The sequence below is a fragment of the Blennius ocellaris genome (assembly GCF_963422515.1).
Source record: "Blennius ocellaris genome assembly, chromosome: 15".
Lineage (NCBI taxonomy): Eukaryota > Metazoa > Chordata > Actinopteri > Blenniiformes > Blenniidae > Blennius > Blennius ocellaris.
This window is the reverse complement of record NC_137664.1, coordinates 27,969,949-27,989,268: the sequence shown is the minus strand read 5'-3', so window position 1 is coordinate 27,989,268 and position 19,320 is coordinate 27,969,949. Positions and strand designations below refer to the sequence as shown.

General features: G+C 45.3%; 1 protein-coding gene across 1 annotated transcript; it reads right to left on the bottom strand.

Annotated features, from left to right (window-relative positions):
* Positions 1-12,814: 12,814 nt before the first annotated feature.
* Positions 12,815-18,645, bottom strand: LOC308140499 (ribonuclease inhibitor-like; the record flags this gene model as incomplete). Its single annotated transcript, XM_080510314.1, has 6 exons — positions 12,815-12,821; positions 13,166-13,339; positions 13,599-13,781; positions 14,029-14,144; positions 16,908-17,118; positions 18,626-18,645. The coding sequence occupies 6 exons, from the start codon at positions 18,643-18,645 to the stop codon at positions 12,815-12,817; spliced, it is 711 nt and encodes a 236-aa protein (XP_080366440.1).
* Positions 18,646-19,320: the final 675 nt, after the last annotated feature.

Genomic DNA, 19,320 nt, shown 5'->3' with positions numbered 1-19,320 from the left:
GACTAAACCCATAACCTGAACACAGTTACCATACATTGGGCAAGGTACCAATCATACACAGTCTGTATTATACTTAGAAATGCAGTAAAACACTGAACTCCATCTTGAATGCAGTAAAACTGTCTTTCAGTGTATTTATGATGAATTGGTACATAATCAAACAACGTTATCATAGTATCAAGTCATATTGGCTCCAGTATGGATGATTTATTAAGGTTGATAGTTGCTGGACGTACTTTAAAGAGTCTTTGGAATACGGTTGTCACAGTTCTTAAAAGTGACTCATTTTACATGATGGTTAAATAGACAGTCAAATAGACGTCCTCCATTACAGTCTGTTTAAAATGTCTATTTCCAACTAGTTCTGGTTGTCAAATAGACGTCCACAATAGGGACTGGACAGATGGACATGTCTTGGACATCTATGGATGTTGCTTGCTCAGTGGCTTTGATCTACATCAGATGCTGATCTCCTTTGTTCTCCTTTGATCTCAGTACTGAGACACTAAGGAGCCATGGAGACGCTGAGATGAAAGGATATTTAGTCAAAGGAGAAAGCAGCTTTATTCAGCCTCTTCAGCATTCACACTTGCACTTTGTTCTGGAAATACAAACCTCTCGTTTCAGTAGACATCCTGTTTAATGGCAAATATTAAAGTTTGAGTGAGATTTGTGTGATATTTAAGTTTTGGTGAGATGAAGAAGTGAGTTTTGGTTTGACGACATTCCAAGGAAGATCACACCATGGCTGTGGTGGACATTGGTCATTTTAGTGATTGTAGGTGGCGCTAGAGAGCACATTTGGCCACTTATAGGGATTATGTTTTTTTTTTTTTTTTTTTACATTTTCTTATCACCTGAGCAAGTCCTGATTAGTGTGACAAATTTGGTGAACAAGTTTAGGGGTTAAATTTGGGTTCAGGGACTTTTCAGACATATCCCATGTCTCCTGATCATTGAATGTCCACTTAGAGGAAACACAGCTCCAGGACAAATGAGCCACACCCTTTCAAGAAAAGCAGCTCCAGCAACCAGACACACAATCAAAGCTTTGATAGTGAAAGGTGAAGACAAGCTGCTCAGGAGTTTCCCTCCTGGTCGTTCATGAATGGATTCAGTTGAGAAAAAAGAGCAGGGGATGTAGCTCAGTGGGAGACTCATGCTTTGCATGTATGAGGTCCTGGGATCAATCCGCAGCTTCTCCAAGCTTCATGTCCAGAGCAGAAAGTAGATCATTGGTAGATTTCATATCACAATAATCAAACAATCATCAAGACAAGTCCTATAAAGGAGTGGTTCTGTAGCTGGTGACCACAAACCATGATGCTGTTCTCCTGGTTCCTGGCTGATGTTCTGCTCACTTTAGAATGTTGTTAGTGTTTCAGTCCTGGAGGAGCAGGAGGCGTGTCGACAACCAACACAAGCTGCTCAGGTTGTGCAGCTCATCCAAGATGGAACATCAATGAGCTGTGGCAAGAAGGTTTGCTGTGTCTCCCTGAACAGTGTCCAGAGCATGGAGGACATACCAGGAGACAGGCCAGGACACCAGGAGACGTGGAGGACATACCAGGAGACAGGCCAGGACACCAGGAGACATGGAGGACATACCAGGAGACAGGCCAGGACACCAGGAGACATGGAGGACATACCAGGAGACAGGCCAGGACACCAGGAGACATGGAGGACATACCAGGAGACAGGCCAGGACACCAGGAGACATGGAGGACATACCAGGAGACAGGCCAGGACACCAGGAGACATGGAGGACATACCAGGAGACAGGCCAGGACACCAGGAGACATGGAGGGGGGGTAGGAGGGCAACAAGCCAGCAGCAGGACTGCTACCTCCTCCTTGGTGCAAGAAGGACCAGGAGGAGCTGCAAGAGCTGCAGAATGACCTCCAGCAGGACACTAATGTGATGTTTCTGCTCAAAGTGTCAGAAACACACTTCACCAGGGTGCTATGAGAAACCTCGTCCACAAGGGGGAGCTGTTCTTACAGCCCAACACCCTGCAGGGCCATTGGCATTTGCCAGAGAACAGCAATATTGGCAGATTGGCCATTGGAGCCCTGAGTTCTTCACTGATGAGAAGGTTCTCACTGAGCACATGTGACAGACGAGACAGAGTCTGGAGACGCTGTGGAGAACGTTCTGCTGCAGGAACATCCTCCATCATGAGTCGTGGAGAACGTTCTGCTGCAGGAACATCCTCCATCATGAGCCGTGGAGAACGTTCTGCTGCAGGAACATCTTCCATCATGAGCCGTGGAGAACCTTCTGTTGCAGGAACATCCACCATCATGAGCCGTGGAGAACGTTCTGCTGCAGGAACATCCTCCATCATGAGCCGTGGAGAACGTTCTGCTGCAGGAACATCCTCCATCATGAGCCGTGGAGAACGTTCTGCTGCAGGAACATCCTCCATCATGAGCCGTGGAGAACGTTCTGCTGCAGGAACATCCTCCATCATGAGCCGTGGAGAACGTTCTGCTGCAGGAACATCCTCCAGCATGAGTGGTTTGGCGCTGGGTCAGCATTGGTGTAGGGAGGCATTTCTTTGTATGGCCCAGCCTCCTTGTTCTAGCCAGAGGAACCCTGACTGCCATGAGGTACCAGATGAGATCCTCAGACTCATTGTGAGACCAGCAGTTTAGGCAAAGACTGCCATAGTTTTCCTCCTCTCTCTTCATGAGCCTGACCTCACGAGGGTACGCCCACCTTCACCTCATGTTATCTAATGGTGGTTATATAAACATACACATAGCCACTTTTAGCATCTGAACTGCTAAGTTGTGCCACTAAACCACTTCCTCATGACCACCAGAGTTCTAACTGGATGTTCCAGAGTCCTTTCCTTCAAAGTGATGAATGAACCTTCTTCAAGGTAACCGTGACAACACTGCTCAGTTCTCATGTTTGGTTTTTAAAACACATTCAGGGCTTTAAACAAGAAAATTCCAGATGAAATAGTGTGTCGGCCTCTCCTTTGTTCTTAGTGTCTCCATGGCAACAGACGCTGATCACCTTTAATCTCCTTTCATCTCTTCCATGAGGAGCCTCTCCCATCACTTTGTATGGGACATTGTTTTGCTGGTTTTTTCAATTGTGTTTGGAAGCAGTTATCTGAATCATTAACAAAAGCCATAACAACGTCTTCCTGATGTTCTTTTTGTGTCTGTGCTCCAGCAGTGCAGGACGAGTTATTCAGCAAAAAACTGAGACGCTGTCACATGGTGGAGGGGCGGAGCCACGCTGTACTGCACCTTACACACCATTTCCTGTTTCATGTAGACACCTGCACACAAAACTGTTAAATACAGAAAGTAGCAACATGGCTCCTTGTAGCACAACAGAGCCACTATGAGCCACGTATAGTGCTAACCCCCTTTTAGCACCAGTGTTTATGAGTTCATCATGAAACCCTGATTTGACCCTTCATCAGTTACTAAGGCCACATTTAGAAATAAATACATAAAGAGCTTTTTCTACAATCATTCATTGCTACAATAAATGGAGCAGTTTTTTTCTCAGGGTTTCCAATGTGAGTTTTGCTTTGATCTCTACGACATTCCTAGAGAGATCACACCATGGCTGTGGAGGACATTGGTCATTTTAGTGACTGGAGGTGGCGCTAGAGAGCACATTGTTATATAATTAAAGGTTAATTGAATTAATGTTGTGAGGCACTGCTGGGATTTGAACCCAGGACCTCCTGTTTACTAGACAGGCACTTTGACCAGCTAAGCCACAGCGCCTCCTGCAGGGCATTTTTAGTGCTGCTTTACCTGGTGTCAGATGTTCTGCAAACACATCTTTACATTTGATCACAGTCTGAAAAAGATGTAGAAAAAACACATTACAATTTTCATTACAGGCTGTCACTGTCACAGGGTCTAAAGTTGGATTTACTTTGTTTTACATAATAACTGTCAGATTACAAACAACATTGAGAGTCTGTTTCTTGATCTATGATCATATTTCATATTCTGATGCTTCAAAGTGTGAAAGTTGTGTGAAAGTATTAGAGTCTCATGCTCTAGTGACTGAGCTGGTCAGGCTACTTGTTCTGTAGTGATGAAGGACGAGTGTAAAATCCTCCACTGAAGACCTTCAGGACCACGGTTGACTGTGACTTGCTCACATTGTGGAAACTATTTGAAGCCACATCCACAGTTGCTATGGAAACAGGAGCAGGACCAGAACTCTTTCAGAACCATGACATCATCACAAGAACAGCTGATATTGCAGAAAGCCTCATTTTAAAAGAAACAATAGCACTTGGATTCATTGTTCGGAGGAGAGAAGGACAATCAAGCAACAGCTGCTGAAAAATAGACACAAGTTCAACACAATGTGAGCTTCAACTTGTCAGCCTTCTGTTGGTGATTTTCATGGACAGGGTGTCGAGGTGCAGCTGAGGCCAGAGGAGACAACAAGTCAACCAGGCTGACAGTAAGGTAAGGCTCTATACTTCCTATTTCACTGGACTTACACTTTCTTACAGGCCTTGTTTTCTTACTGGGAAGAGAAAATCTCTGCTGACTTCACACACTTGTGATCTGAAATCAGATCCTGAAAACCTGAACTGTCACTAGCAGAGGATGGTTTCGATCCATCGACTTCTGGGTTATGGGCCCAGCACGCTTCCACTGCGCCACTCTGCTTAGTGCATGACTGCTTCTTCCCAAATCAACTTTCCTTGTAGGATCTTGTTTCCCACTGAGGTCCTGGTTTAGGTGTATGAGGGACATGAAAGTCTACTTGAATTGATCCCCCAACCATTTACTGGAGCACCATTTGTTTCCAGTGTGGTTTTGGACTTGTTGACAGTGTTGGCTTGGAGAGAAAATTCTTGGACGACCAAACAACATCACCAGGGTGAAGGTGTGAGATGAGATGAACTAGAGAACCCAGAACGTCCTCGTCTCCACGAGACCTGGAGTCGCTACTGCCGAGGACCTCAGGGCCCATGAGGGTCGATATGATAAAAGCATCAATGTATGTTAGTTTACGGCAGGTATATAAACGGCAAACACACACAAGAAACCATACATTCATAACTTTTTCTGGAAAGTTCAAAAAAGCAACTTATCGCTAATATGTAGCTTGTGCCTGTGCATTCAGGTATAAAATGTCATCATTTCCTGTCTGACAGTAGAGGAAGCATGAGAGTCTGCACCCAGACCACTCTCGATTTGAGGAACTAAATTCATCCAGAGCTTTGAAAGAGGCAGTGGTGGGATTTGAACCTACACCATCTGAGAGACTGGAGCCTTAAGCTAGTGGATGGACCGCTAGGCCACAGCACCTTCAGCAGTTTGTTATCACAAAGTAAAAGAGGCTGAATTAATAATCATTTAAACTGAGAACAGGCTGAACGAAAATCTGTTTTGTGTCCAAGTTAAAAATTCCATTGTAATCCAACAGCTTCCCTCACTCTCACCAAAGTCTCTGCACTCTAGCCTCCAATACACACCCATGTTAAACCCCTAAATCGACTCAAAACTTGATGAAACTTGAAGGCTGGCAGTTTAATATTGGTGACAGATAGAAAAAAGACGGTGACACTTCTGAAAAGACGACAAGAGTGGCAACGTTTTGTGAGTCACACCACGTTTCCAGCTGAACGTTTGACCAAGCTGTTGGGGTTCAAAGTTGAAGGAGTTCACATTTTCTTCTCCATCCACTTCCATGTTAAATTGAGTTTGAAGACAGAAACTGTCTTGAAGAGGGTTTGTTCTTTCACTTTGCTGCTTTTCATACCTGTGATCATGTCCCTGCACCCTGCTGTGCTGGGATGGCCTGAGCCAGTCAGAGCTGGTGATGGAGGCCTTGATCCCCCTGTATTACTATGTTGTACTGTAGTACATCTTGAAGATGTCACTGGTTGGTCTGGGAGGAGGATTCTCACAAACACAGTCAAAGCCTCTTTGGGAATTTAATACAAAGGATCATGATTGATGACCAAAGGGCTCATCCGGGAATTGAACCCGGGACCTCTCGCACCCTAAGCGAGAATCATACTCCTAGACCAACATGTTCTAAAGTTCAAGGACTGGATCATTTCCAAACTTCAAGTCAGGCCCAGCTTGGAGAAAAGGAAGTAACAAGACACCACAGTTAATAGCTAATAGGTTGGAAACTGCGTTGAGGAATTTCCAGAATCCTTCTATGTTTCCACCCATTTTCAAACAGGGGACCTTGAACCGGAGCCTCCAGAACATACTGCAACATGAACACAGCTCCTTGGACCACTTGGTTTCCTCACTTGACTCTTCTCACTCTGTGAGGGAAAAGTTGTTTTTGATGATAAAAAAGCTTCTCTGAGAACATCAGTCCTCATCACTTTCTGCAGAGGAGCATAGAGAGTGAGCTACCAGCAGCTTCTCTCTGTGGAGGAGAACATCAGTCCTCACCTCCAGAGGAGCATAGAGAGTGAGCTACCAGCAGCTTCTCTCTGTGGAGGAGAACATCAGTCCTCACCTCCAGAGGAGCATAGAGAGTGATCTACCAGCAGCTTCTCTCTGTGGAGGAGAACATCAGTCCTCACCTCCAGAGGAGCATAGAGAGTGAGCTACCAGCAGCTTCTCTCTGTGGAGGAGAACATCAGTCCTCACCTCCAGAGGAGCATAGAGAGTGAGCTACCAGCAGCTTCTCTCTGTGGAGGAGAACATCAGTCCTCACCTCCAGAGGAGCATAGAGAGTGAGCTACCAGCAGCTTCTCTCTGTGGAGGAGAACATCAGTCCTCACCTCCAGAGGAGCATAGAGAGTGAGCTACCAGCAGCTTCTCTCTGTGGAGGAGAACATCAGTCCTCACCTCCAGAGGAGCATAGAGAGTGAGCTACCAGCAGCTTCTCTCTGGTTCATCTGGTTTAATTCACCACTTCCTACATCTCCAAAATGTACGTGGACAAGTTCCAGACTTGGAGTACTGGGACACACATTCTCCCACAAAGTTTATTACTTAGATCAAAATTTGCGTGGGAAATGTCGTACGCGTCTTTCAGGACCTGTTTGGTCATAAATAACTTTTCTGGATGAGGCCCTGGTTGTATTAAACTATGAAAAAATCTGCCCCAGTGGCCTAATGGACAAGGCAATGGCCTCCTAAACCAGGGGTTGTGGGTTTAAATCCCATCTGGGGTGTTGGATTGATCTTCTAGTCTTGATTCAACCATGTTGTCACTAACAACTCACCACACTCCAGTTCTGTCAATGAACCAGTCCTGTCTCTGATGACTGGTTGGAATTGTGTCAAGAATCATCATCATTTCATCTATTCATGAACACTCTTGGTGCATCCTAATAATCCCTTCTATCTCCTTTCCTGTCCACTTTTCCTTAACCCCAGAAGTGTTTAAGTAATGGCCATGATACGGAGCGTTGAAATTCTCACTAAGGTCATGAAAGGAGGCTCGATGCTTCCTTTAGAACCTCCTTTAGTCTAAAACACATTGATGCTTCCTTTAGAACCTCCTTTAGCCTAAAACACACTGATGCTTCCTTTAGAACCTCCTTTAGCCTAAAACACACTGATGCTTCCTTTAGAACCTCCTTTAGCCTAAAACATGTTGGTGCTTCCTTTAGAACCTCCTTGAGCCTAAAACACACTGATGCTTCCTTTAGAACCTCCTTTAGCCTAAAACACACTGATGCTTCCTTTAGAACCTCCTTTAGCCTAAAACACACTGATGCTTCCTTTAGAACCTCCTTTAGCCTAAAACATGTTGGTGCTTCCTTTAGAACCTCCTTTAGCCTAAAACACACTGATGCTTCCTTTAGAACCTCCTTTAGCCTAAAACACACTGATGCTTCCTTTAGAACCTCCTTTAGCCTAAAACACACTGATGCTTCCTTTAGAACCTCCTTTAGCCTAAAACACACTGATGCTTCCTTTAGAACCTCCTTTAGCCTAAAACACACTGATGCTTCCTTTAGAACCTCCTTTAGCCTAAAACACACTGATGCTTCCTTTAGAACCTCCTTTAGCCTAAAACACACTGATGCTTCCTTTAGAACCTCCTTTAGCCTAAAACACACTGATGCTTCCTTTACCAAAGGAGACCAGATAATGCTGCCCCACAATGCTTTGCGGCAACAACATTTAAAGGGACCCACTCATCCGAGCATTCAGGGAAACTCACGATGTCTCAAAGCAGATCATGTTAAGTTACCAAAGCAATAATCTGCCTTGAACCACTTTCAATAATCTAAAGTCTCATGTGGTTGGACAGTTAGCTCAGCTGGTCAGAGTGTGGGGCTGTAAACGTCAAGGTCATAGGTTCAATACCCAGACTGGTCATAGAACTGACTGCTAACAAATAACTCTATGTGAGAACAGTGAACTTTTTTATATTATTGAACACACCTGACAAGTTATTGAGGATGTGAGTTTGTCAGTGTTTGATTGAAATGATGGAGTCATGGGACCACGTGGCCAAATGTACAAGGCGTCTGACTTCGGATCAGAAGATTGAGGGTTCAAGTCCCTTCGTGGTCAGAAATATCCAGCATATGTCGTGTGAAGTACCATGAGAGAGCCTCACTGTGGTTTCACTACATTTACTGGACTTCTGGAAGAGCTGCTTCTGCTAACCTCACAGTCATTCTGTTAAAAACTAACATGTCAAGTCAACAAGTCATAGCACACTATTCCTTTAAGTTTTGTTGAGCTTTTTCACATCCATGCACCCAAGATAACATGCCAGCATGTTTTTTTTTAACATGCTATTATGTATGGAAGCTAACTTGTGCTATGTAAGCCAATGTGTACTGTTTGAAGACGTTTCATTAAAGTATTAATAATAATAAAAATTTCTCATCTGCGGAATTGAATCCACAGGAGGTAATGAGACATTGATGGACTCTGCTGCTCTCTGATTATGTAACTAAACACACCTGTGAGCAAGAAGCCGACACTGTGAATGGTTCTGATTAGTGATGATCAAATTTGAACGAATCGTTCAAAACCCGCGAGTCACTTTACTGAACGGTGACTCACGAGTTTTCACGTTCATTAACTCGTTCACTGAGTCATTTTTGCTACAGCCTCCTTGTAGCTGGGCTGCTAAGCACAGCAGCTTCCGGCTCCTGACATTCACATGAGGCTTTCAGCACACTCAGTCAGCTTGGAGGTGTAGTTCAGCACGAATGACCGACTCACCTCCCCTCAATCGTTCAGCTCACATGCCCGAGTCAGCTCGCTCCAATCGTTCAGCGCACATGACCGACTCACCTCCCTTCAATCGTTCAGCGCACATGACCGACTCCCCTCGAAACTCGAAAGAGTCGTTCACTGAATCGGTCAGTAGCACTTCCGCTGTGTCGTTCACCTCATGAGCGGTGAGCCCTCCCCCCCTCCCTCACCTGAAAATCTGCAGCGGCGCTCCGCTCAGAAAGTTTCTGAGTGACAGCGGAGAAGAAGAAAAAATACATTGTTTGTTTCACAAAGCTTGAAGAAATAAATACACAATAAATTATGTTAAAAATACGACTTTGTTGCCTTCAATGCTGTCCCCTATAATTAGTTTCACCCTTTATAAATCACGTGATTTATTAATAGAAGTAAAACTATTTTTGAGCGTTGTGAGAAGAAAATCAAAATGCTGGAAGTGAAAGGTTTCCTATCTGAGCAACTCCTTCCCCGAACGGCCGACCTTCTTGTGTGGTGGAGATCTCGTGCCCCAGTGTTCAAAAACACAGTGGAGGTTATGAAAACCAAACTGTGCATCGTGGCAACATCAGTGCCTTCAGAACGGATCTTTTCCATTTACTTTGGAAGATTGTTTACGAGATTTGCACTAATTCATAATTTGTGAAACGCCTTCATTTACATTTTGCACATAGTTATTTTATTCGTATTTATTCATTTAAGTGTAAGTTCCAGTTTCTGTTTACTTTCTATTACAAATTTTCGTTTTTGACGTTTCAATTGTGATGTTTCACATTTACCTTTGAGGTTGTGACAGAAAAAAAAATCAACATTTGCATTTTAAGAATTTTTTATCTTTCTGTCTTTTTTCTGCTAAAAGCAGCTTGTAGCTGTAACGCTAGCTGCTAAGCACAGCAGCTTCCAGCTCCTGACATTCACATGAGGCTTTCAGCACACTCAGTCAGCTTGGAGGTGTAGTTCAGCACGAATGACCGACTCCCCTCCCTTCAATCGTTCAGCGCACATGACCGACTCCCCTCCCTTCAATCGTTCAGCGCACATGACCGACTCACCTCCCTTCAATCGTTCAGCTCACATGACCGACTCCCCTCGAAACTCGAAAGAGTCGTTCACTGAATCGGTCAGTAGCACTTCCGCTGTGTCGTTCACCTCATGAGCGGTGAGTCCTCCCCCCCTCCCTCACCTGAAAATCTCAGAGTGACGGCGGAGAAAAAAATAATACATTGTTTGTTTCACAAAGCTTGTAGAGATAAATACATGAATAATACATGGCTAAATACACAATAAACAATGTTAAAATACCACTGTAGCGTGTATTGTGTTACATTTAATATTGTCCCCTATAATTAGTTCTGCCCTATGAACGTCACATTATTTATTATTAGATTATTTATTAGATACTAGTAAAAAAAGAAAATCAGAATGTTGGAAGAAAAAAAACTATAAAAACATATGTATACATTAATATATACTGTATATCTGCCATTCTGGATGCCAGGTATTTATTCAGTTTAATCATTTATCTAATTTATTTTCTGATTCAAATAAACCTCAAAAACAACACACATAATCTAGAATAAGGAGACCAGGATCACTAAAAACTAATGTGTACTTATTGTTTATTTTCCTCAGAAGTGTTTCATCATTTTACTATGAATACATGATTCTCCCCCTGGTTCATGTCGCAGTTCAGCTGAGCCTCCAGGTCCTGGAGCGGGTGGAAATAGTGCGCATGCGCAACTGAATCAAATGACACAAATGACTCAAATGACTCAAATGACTCAAATGACTCAAATGACCGATTCACTTGGGTGAACGACTCAAAAACCCGTGAGTCCGTTCGAGGAGTCGGGTTTCTCATCACTAGTTCTGATGACGTCACGCTGCGCAGCTCCATGATTGGTCGTTGAAGACGCCGTCTCCTGATTGGTTGAACGAAAGATAATCTGGGACTGCAATTTGCTCGCGGGGACATTTGATCGGAAGTTGAAAGATAGAGCAGGCATTGTGATTGGTTTCGATAAGATGATGCTGCAAATGTAATTGGCCTCGACTTTGTTCTACCGTATGTCGCGTAGCGGAACCTTTCGTAATGTCTGAACTATCAGCTGCTACTTTTTTCACACTCTTTAAACTCAGCGGCTTAAACAATGATGCTAATTTATGGATTTTTAAAGGTAAACGAGCTTCATGTCAAAGATACATGGATGATGCATTTAGGGACATCACGTAACTCTGGACTCCATGGCTGTGCTCCAGGCTGACCAATCCTCTCCTCACAATCACAACCAGCAAATACTTTATGACCTGAGATGAAACCCTCAGTGTTTGTGTATTTTTGCAGTAATTCACTTGCCCTCCCTCCCTCCCTCTCTTTCCCTCCAGTCCAGTCCGTCACCCACCATGGAAGCAGTGTTTAAAACTTGTTTATTTTTAAAAAAGAAGAAGAAAAAACCTGCAATCCCCACAGTGAAATTCATACCCTGTTACAACGTGGACACATGTACTGATAGACAAGTGTTTGTACTGTGTGTATATATATATATATATATATATATATATATATATATATATATATATATATATATATATACATATACACACAAATATTTCACAATTAATTACACACTTAAATCACGCAGTACGTTATATTACTGTATATTACTGTACAGGCAGAACATTTCCTAAAAACTCAAATCAATTAGTTTTCAGCAAACTGCACCATGATCCTGTCCTGTCAATTCCTCCATGACCCAGGTTCCTCCATGTCAAGACCAAGACACAATGAGACGTGACTGGAACACCAACGGTCTCTGTCCATCCTCTGTCCACTCTCTGTGCTGTGGACACGTCCTCAGGTGATGGAGGTGAAGGTGGAGAACAGCTTGATGGAGTGTTGACCAGCTCCTGCTCCACTTTACACAAGCTGGAAAAGTCCCACACACACCAGGTCCCTCTTTGAAGGTTCCAGAGTCTCATTGTCCTCTGAAGGACACTTGTTAAGGTCCAACATGAAGGAACGGGATTCAAACCTCAACAAAGAATTTAGACAAACAACAAAACATCTCTACAGCTTCCAATGAACCAAGACATGAAGAGGAGGAGGAGGAGGAGGAGGAGGAAGAGGAGAAGGAGGAGGAGGAAGAGAAGAGGAGGAAGAGAAGAGGAGGAAGAGAAGAGGAGGAGGATGAGGAGGAGGAGGACGAGGACGAGGAGGAAGAGGAGGACGAGGAGGAAGAGCAGGAAGAGGAAGAGGAGGAGGAAGAAGAGGAAGAGGAAGAAGAGGAGGAAGAGGAAGAGGAGGAGGAAGAAGAGGAGGAGGAGGAGGAGCAGCAGGAGGAGGAGGAGCAGCAGGAGGAGGAGGAGGACGAGGAGGATGAGGAGGAGAGGAGCAGGAGGAGAAGGAGGAAGAGGAAGAGGAGAAGCAGGAGGAGGAGGAAGAGCAGGAGGAGGAGGAAGAGGAGGAGGAGAAGCAGGAGGAGGAGGAGGAACCCTGGTTCGATGCTGGACTCTCTCAGCTCTTCACACTGCACCACTGACACTCAGCAGATCTTCTGGTGGTTCCTCTGTCGCTCACTGCTGGATGAAGCTCTGCTATCCTCAGTGGACCTTCAGGACACACAGCGTCCTTTCTGCTCTCAGAACCTGCAGAGAGAAGAGAGGTCAGAGGTCAGAGGTCAGAGGTCAGAGGACAGAGGACAGAGGTCAGAGGACATGAGGACAGTCTCTGAGGAGCAGCCAGGACTTCAGTCCTGTCCACAGCAGCAGCTCAGAGCTCATGAAGGACCACCACTGTCAGACCAACACAACCAGCCTGTGGCTCCTCTGATTGGCTGACTGTGTCCTCTGCTGTCCAATCCTGAAGCTGCTCAGCGTTGTCCTCTCACAGCCTCACTGAGACGTCCTACACTGGATCTTTGTTCTCACACTAACTGTGTTTAGTAGAAACCTGCTGGAAGCAGCAGGGACTCACTCCAACATCTACTGACCTGAGAGTCTGTAGGCTGCAGTCTGGACTCTTCTGAAGACCAACCAGCTGCTCCACATCTGGATCCTGAAGGTTGTTGTAACTCAGGTCGAGCTTCTTCAGGTGGGAGGGGTTGGACTTCAGAGCTGAGGCCACAGAAGAACAGCTGATCTTTGACAAACTGCAGCCCCTCAACCTGAATAAAGAGAGAAAGCATGAGAATGAATGAGGAGAACCAATCAGATGTGTTGATGGAGAAATGAGCAGCTCCTCATTACTGAGTCCTGATCAATGAGCTGTTCTGTTGTTGTGGAACTTCATCATCACCCTCATCATCCTCATGTCCACACACATCAGTAAGAAGCTGCTGAGCTCAGTCCATCTCTCACTGCAGGACCAGAGTCTCACATCACTAACATTCCTCCTTCTACAACAGTAACAGACAGTCAACTGACCTCAGAGTCTCCAGACTACAGAGTGGACTCTCCAGAAAACCACACAGCTGCTCAACTCCTGCATCCTGCAGCCAGTTCATACTCAGGTCCAGATGTTTCAGATGTTTCAGGAGGGAGGGGTTGGACTTCAGAGCTGAGACCACAGCAGAACAGCTGATCTCTGACAACCTGCAGTTAATCAACCTGAATAAAGAGAGAAAGAAGTGAGATTAGAGGACAAAGTGTGATGTTGAAGTCATTGAGAGTGAAGAAGGTTCAGACTGGAAGAGTTTGGAAATGTAAAGTCCAAACAGCTGAAGGACCAGGAGGAGAAGAGTCTCATCAACATGCTGATCACTAACATGCTGTAGAGCTCAGTCCACCTCTGTCCTCCAACATCTGGATCCTCCTAAACTCCTCAACAGATTCTCCCTCCAAACAGTGAACTGACCTCAGAGTCTCCAGGTTACAGTTTGGACTCTCCAGTCCAGCACACAGAAACTTCACTGATGAATCCTTCAGACGGTTGTTACTCAGGTCCAGATGTTTGAGATGGGAGGAGTCAGACTTCAGAGCCGAGGAGATCACTTCACAGTCAGAGAGTTGACATGAAGAAAGACTGTAATGAGACACAGAGAGGACAGACCAAGTCACTCTAACGGTGCGTTCAGGTGACACAAAAGAATTGGAACCAAGAAATGTCAACAATAAATGATATCATTGCAACAATAACAACTGCAGAGGTATTGAATTATTTTTGTATTTTTTTTTCTTTTACAATCAATCGAGGAAAGACTTTATTTGTCCACCAATGGGGATAATTAAAAGGTCAAATAGTGCACATCTATAAATTTATAAATAGATAAATAGTACAACAACAGACTACAACTTAGTACTAATAAATATCAGTATTAGTAGAACTGTGATAATAAAAGCATGAATCAGATATAAACAGAACAGAGAATGAAGGTCAAAGGTTAAATATGTATCAGCAGGAGGCCAGGCAGTGATCAGAACTGAGTTTTTAGAAAAACCTCTTGTCCTTTTTATTTTGAGACGGGGGGCATGTTGTCGGCTGCTGTAACTAAAAAGTTACTCATAATCTAACTTAGTGATTCTTAAAAACAAGTAATCAGTAAATGTAATTAAATTACATTTTAAAAGAGTAACTAGTAATCAGTAATCGGATTACTTTTTCTAGGTAACTGTGGTAACACTTATGAGTAAAGATCAAAGAAGTAGTCAACCTTTCAATGAATAATAGAATCTGATGCATCAGATCAGGAAATGATGGCAACTTACATCAATCTCATCAAGATATGCTAAAAGTTACATTTAGAATTGTAATTATTAGTTAAATTAGTAATAATTAACAGAATTCATTGAAAAAGGTGAAGAATTTCAGAGTTCCTGACATCAAAGAAATTGACATTTCATTCACCCTTGTAACATTAATAAGACAGCAAGTCGTGACAAGTAGCTTCAGTAGGATTCCAAACATTGTCTTCATTTAAAAAGAAAAAAGAAAAACATAGATTGTGTGTGAGGCTCAGAGGATAAAGACAGTGGTTCATGAAGCTGCATTGGGCCTCACTAGAACAAACTCTTCTATTCTATTTAGTCCTGTCACTGTGCTTCACTCCACTGATTTGACTGGTGGCTTCATAAGAAGCACTGGTCAATGTGAGGCTCTGGCCTCTCCTCTGTCAAGCCTCCTCTCTTTCCTTGCTGCATCCTCAGCCTCCTCAGTGAGGATGTTTGCATCCAGTCACAGCTGGAATGATGTCCTGCTGCTGTGGTTGTCTCATGTCCTGTTCTTGCTCACAGTCGTGTCGTGTGAGAGTCTGAGGCACAACTCTGTGACATGGACCAGGACACACACACACACACACACACACACACACACACACACACACACACACACACACACACACACACACACACACACACACACACACACACACACACACACACACACAGTGTTGTGATTGGTCAGACTGAAGCCAAAAGGGGGCGGGGTTACTGCAGTGCCCCTGCAGACCACAGAGAGGATTCATATGGTTCTATTGGTGCAGAATTGTGAGTGAGCACTGGGACACTTTGAGAGCAGGACAATAGATTGTTGGAGCACAAATAGTATTTTGAGAACAAATTAAAATTGTGTGAAGGAAACGTTAAGGTGGAGCGACGACACATCTATTGTGTTCAGTTCCTCTGCTCTTCTTCACATTCTTCCTCTGTGCAGTCAGACTGTAGCTCTCTCTCTCTCTCTCTCTCTCTCTGTCTGTCTGTCTCTCTCTCTCTGTCTCTCTCTCTCTCTGTCTCTCTCTCTCTCTGTGTCTCTCTCTGTCTCTCTCTCTCTCTCCCCTCTCTCTCTCTCTCTCTCTCTCTCTGTCTCTCTCTCTCTGTCTCTCACTCTCTCTCTCTCTCTGTCTCTCCCCCCTCTCTCTCTCTCTCCCTCTCTCTCTCTCTCTCTCTCTGTCTCTCTCTCTCTCTCTGTCTCTCTGTCTCTCTCTCTCTCTCTCTCTCTCTCTCTCGGTGCATGCTGGGAGTGCGGAAGGGCTGGGAGCGTGTGTGAGCGGGGAGCGTTTGTCACAGTTGTATGTGATTTTTTTTTCTTGTTCTGTTCTTTGTTAATGTTCACAATCACTGTAGTTTAATAATCACAGAGCACCTTTTGTTTTATTTCAATCTTTCTTGGGTTTCGGTGGGTTTGTGTGGTCCGTGTTTGCCGGGGACTGGCTGCCGCCATGTCGGACCTCAGGAAGCTCACCCGCATCTCTGCACCTTTCCCCTGCAGCGTGGAGCAGGTTGCTCTGGCTGTGGGGGAGAAGGTGGGTTACAGCAGGTGGAGCAGGTGGAGCAGGTTGCTCTGGCTGTGGGGGAAAAGGTCGGTTACAGCAGCGTGAAGGCGGCGGCCCGGATGAACGGCGCCGTGGTGGTCTTTGTGGACCAGGTGGAGAAGGCCAACTCCGTAGTGGAGACAGGAATCACCGTGTCGGACAGGTTTGTCCAGGTGCAGCCGCTGTCTCAGCCGGCTGTCCGGGTCATCCTGTCCAATGTCCCTCCTTATGCGCCAGACGAGCTCCTAACTAAGGAGCTTTCCAGATTTGGCAAAGTAGTGTCCGGCTACAAAGACATCGCCTCTGGAATTAAGTCTCCGCTGCTGAAACACACGACATGTTTCAGGAGACAAGTCTTTATGATACTCAACAACCGGTGTGAGGAGCTCAGTCTCCGTTTCCCTGTGAGAGGAAATGATTATGACTACATTGTCTTCGCGAGCTCAGCTGGAATGAAATGTTTCGGCTGCGGTGAGGAGGGACACACGGTGAAATCCTGTCCGCTGCGGGCTGAGTCGACTAAGCCCGGCTCTGCGGAGACCCCCGGCACTGCCGCCGCGGCTGCCGCCTGGGGGGCCCCCCCCCGGCGGTGGTTCCGCGGTCCGGGCTCCCGGGAGATGCAGTGGTTCCGCGGTCCGGGCTCCCGGGAGATGCGGTGGCCGGGGCTCGGTCTGAGCGACCGATCGCCGCTCCTCGGGCTTCACCGAGGAGACGCGCTGCTGTGACCGACCAGGAGAGCACCAAGCACGGGGTGAGTGATGTAAATACACCGGGTGAATGTGTGAATGTGAGCGTGAGTGAGGAGAGTGTGTCGGGTGGGGCTGGGGAGGAGGGAGAAAGAGTGAATGGCACTGAATGCAGCGTGAATGAAACAATTGTAAATATCACTGGTGAGGTGGAGGGAGAAAAAAGAAATGGAGAAAAAGTAGGAGACAACAAAAAAAGCGAGCTTGTTGAGGAGCAGCAGGTGGAGGAGCCAGAAAAGAGTGCAGCCTGGGCTGAACAGGTGGAGGAGGCAGAGATGGAGGAGGAAAAAAGTGCAAAAAACAAACCTACAAAAAGGAGGAAAAAAACCAAAAACACAGATGCAAAGAAAAGCTGTGGAGAGAACAGAGTGTCAGAAGACGGTGAAAGTGAATGTGTGTCAGACAGCAGCGATATTTCTTTTAACAGTTCGCAAAAAACAACAAAAATACACTACAGTGCAGACAAATTTAAAATCTTTTTACAACAGACAAAAATCAGCACGGAGTGAAAATAGAGGAGCATTTCCCAGACCTCAGTCTTTTTATTTCCTCGGCCAGACTCCATATGAGCAGCAGACAGGAGTCTGGCCTCACAGAGCAGGAGGGTTTTAGACTCAGGAAACTTGTGCTGAAAACAAAAAAGCAGCTTAGTGATGCAGCTGACAACCAAGTTTATTTTAACTAATGTTATTGTTTTTATCCTGGTTTTAAACATCTCCTTTATTATGGATGTTTTTAAACTGGGTACTTTAAATGTAAACGGAGCCAGAGATCTGAGGAAAAGACAAACAATCTATGAGACAGCCACACTTAAAAAGATAGACGTCCTGTTCCTTACGGAAACCCATAGTGATTTTAGCAATGAGGCTGAGTGGAGGCAGGAGTGGAAAGGGGAGGCCTATTTGAGTCACCACACTCCTCTCAGTGGAGGAGTGGGCCTCCTCTTCTCCCGGGCTTTTAACCCCAACTCACTGGAGGTCCAGCACTGTGTAGGGGGGAGGTTGCTTTTAGTTAAAGCTCAGTTCCACCATTTTAAATGTGTTTTTATTAATTGTTATGCCCCAACAGCCGGTGCAGAGAGGAAGCAGTTTTTCCTCAAGTTAACTGAGGTGGTAAGTGGGTGTGGGTCGGAGGACTATTTGTTTCTGGGTGGGGATTTTAACTGTACGGAAAACGCGGCTTTAGACCGCAACCATGCAGAGCCTCATCCAGCCTCTCAGCACGCCTTGAAGCAGCTGGTCCACTCTCAGGGTATAGTGGACGTCTGGAGAAGGATGCATCCAGACTGCCGTCAGTACACCTGGTCCCACTTTAGAGAGAGCAGGATCTCCTCAGCCAGGTTAGATCGTATTTAGTTTTAAACATCATTTTAATGTTTTTAAGAGATGTGACATTTTACCTGTTGGTTTTACTGATCATTGTTTACTTTTAAATAGTATTTATGTCCGGAATGTTGTACCGAAAAGCGCCTACTGGCATTTTAACTCAGTTTTAACCTTAGACAGAAGTTTTAGAGAGGCTTTAGCATTTTTTTGGGAGGTTTTTAGACAGAGGAAAGGTGATTTTAGCAGTCTTAGGCAGTGGTGGGACCACGGTAAGACCCAAATCAAACTCCTGTGTCAGCAGCACACCCTAAATGTCACAAGTGACATCACCAGATCTTTGAAGAAACTAGAGACCGAGATAGTAGAACTGGAACATCTAAGAGAGTCCACAGGAGATCGAGGCTATTTTGAAAGCCTCAAAAGTAAAAAAAATGGCTTTAGCCGACCTGCTGAACGTTAAAGTGCAGGACGCACTGGTCCGGTCCCGGTACCAAAATATCAATGAGATGGATGCTCCCTCTAGCTTCTTCTTCAGCCTGGAAAAAAAGAATGTCCAGGGGAAAGTGGTCCACGCACTGCTCTCAGACACGGGGCAGGAGATCTCGGAACCAAGCCAGATGAGGAAGAGAGCGGTGAGCTTCTACGCGTCCCTGTACGAGAGCGAGTACAAGGAGGAGCAAGGTCTCCTCGAGGGGTTCCTGAGGGAACTGCCTCAAGTCTCCGAGGAGACCAACGAACATCTGGAGGCCTGCCTAGAAATGCAGGAGCTGCGGGCAGCACTGCAGGCGATGCCAACGGGCAGGTCTCCCGGGATTGACGGGCTCACCGC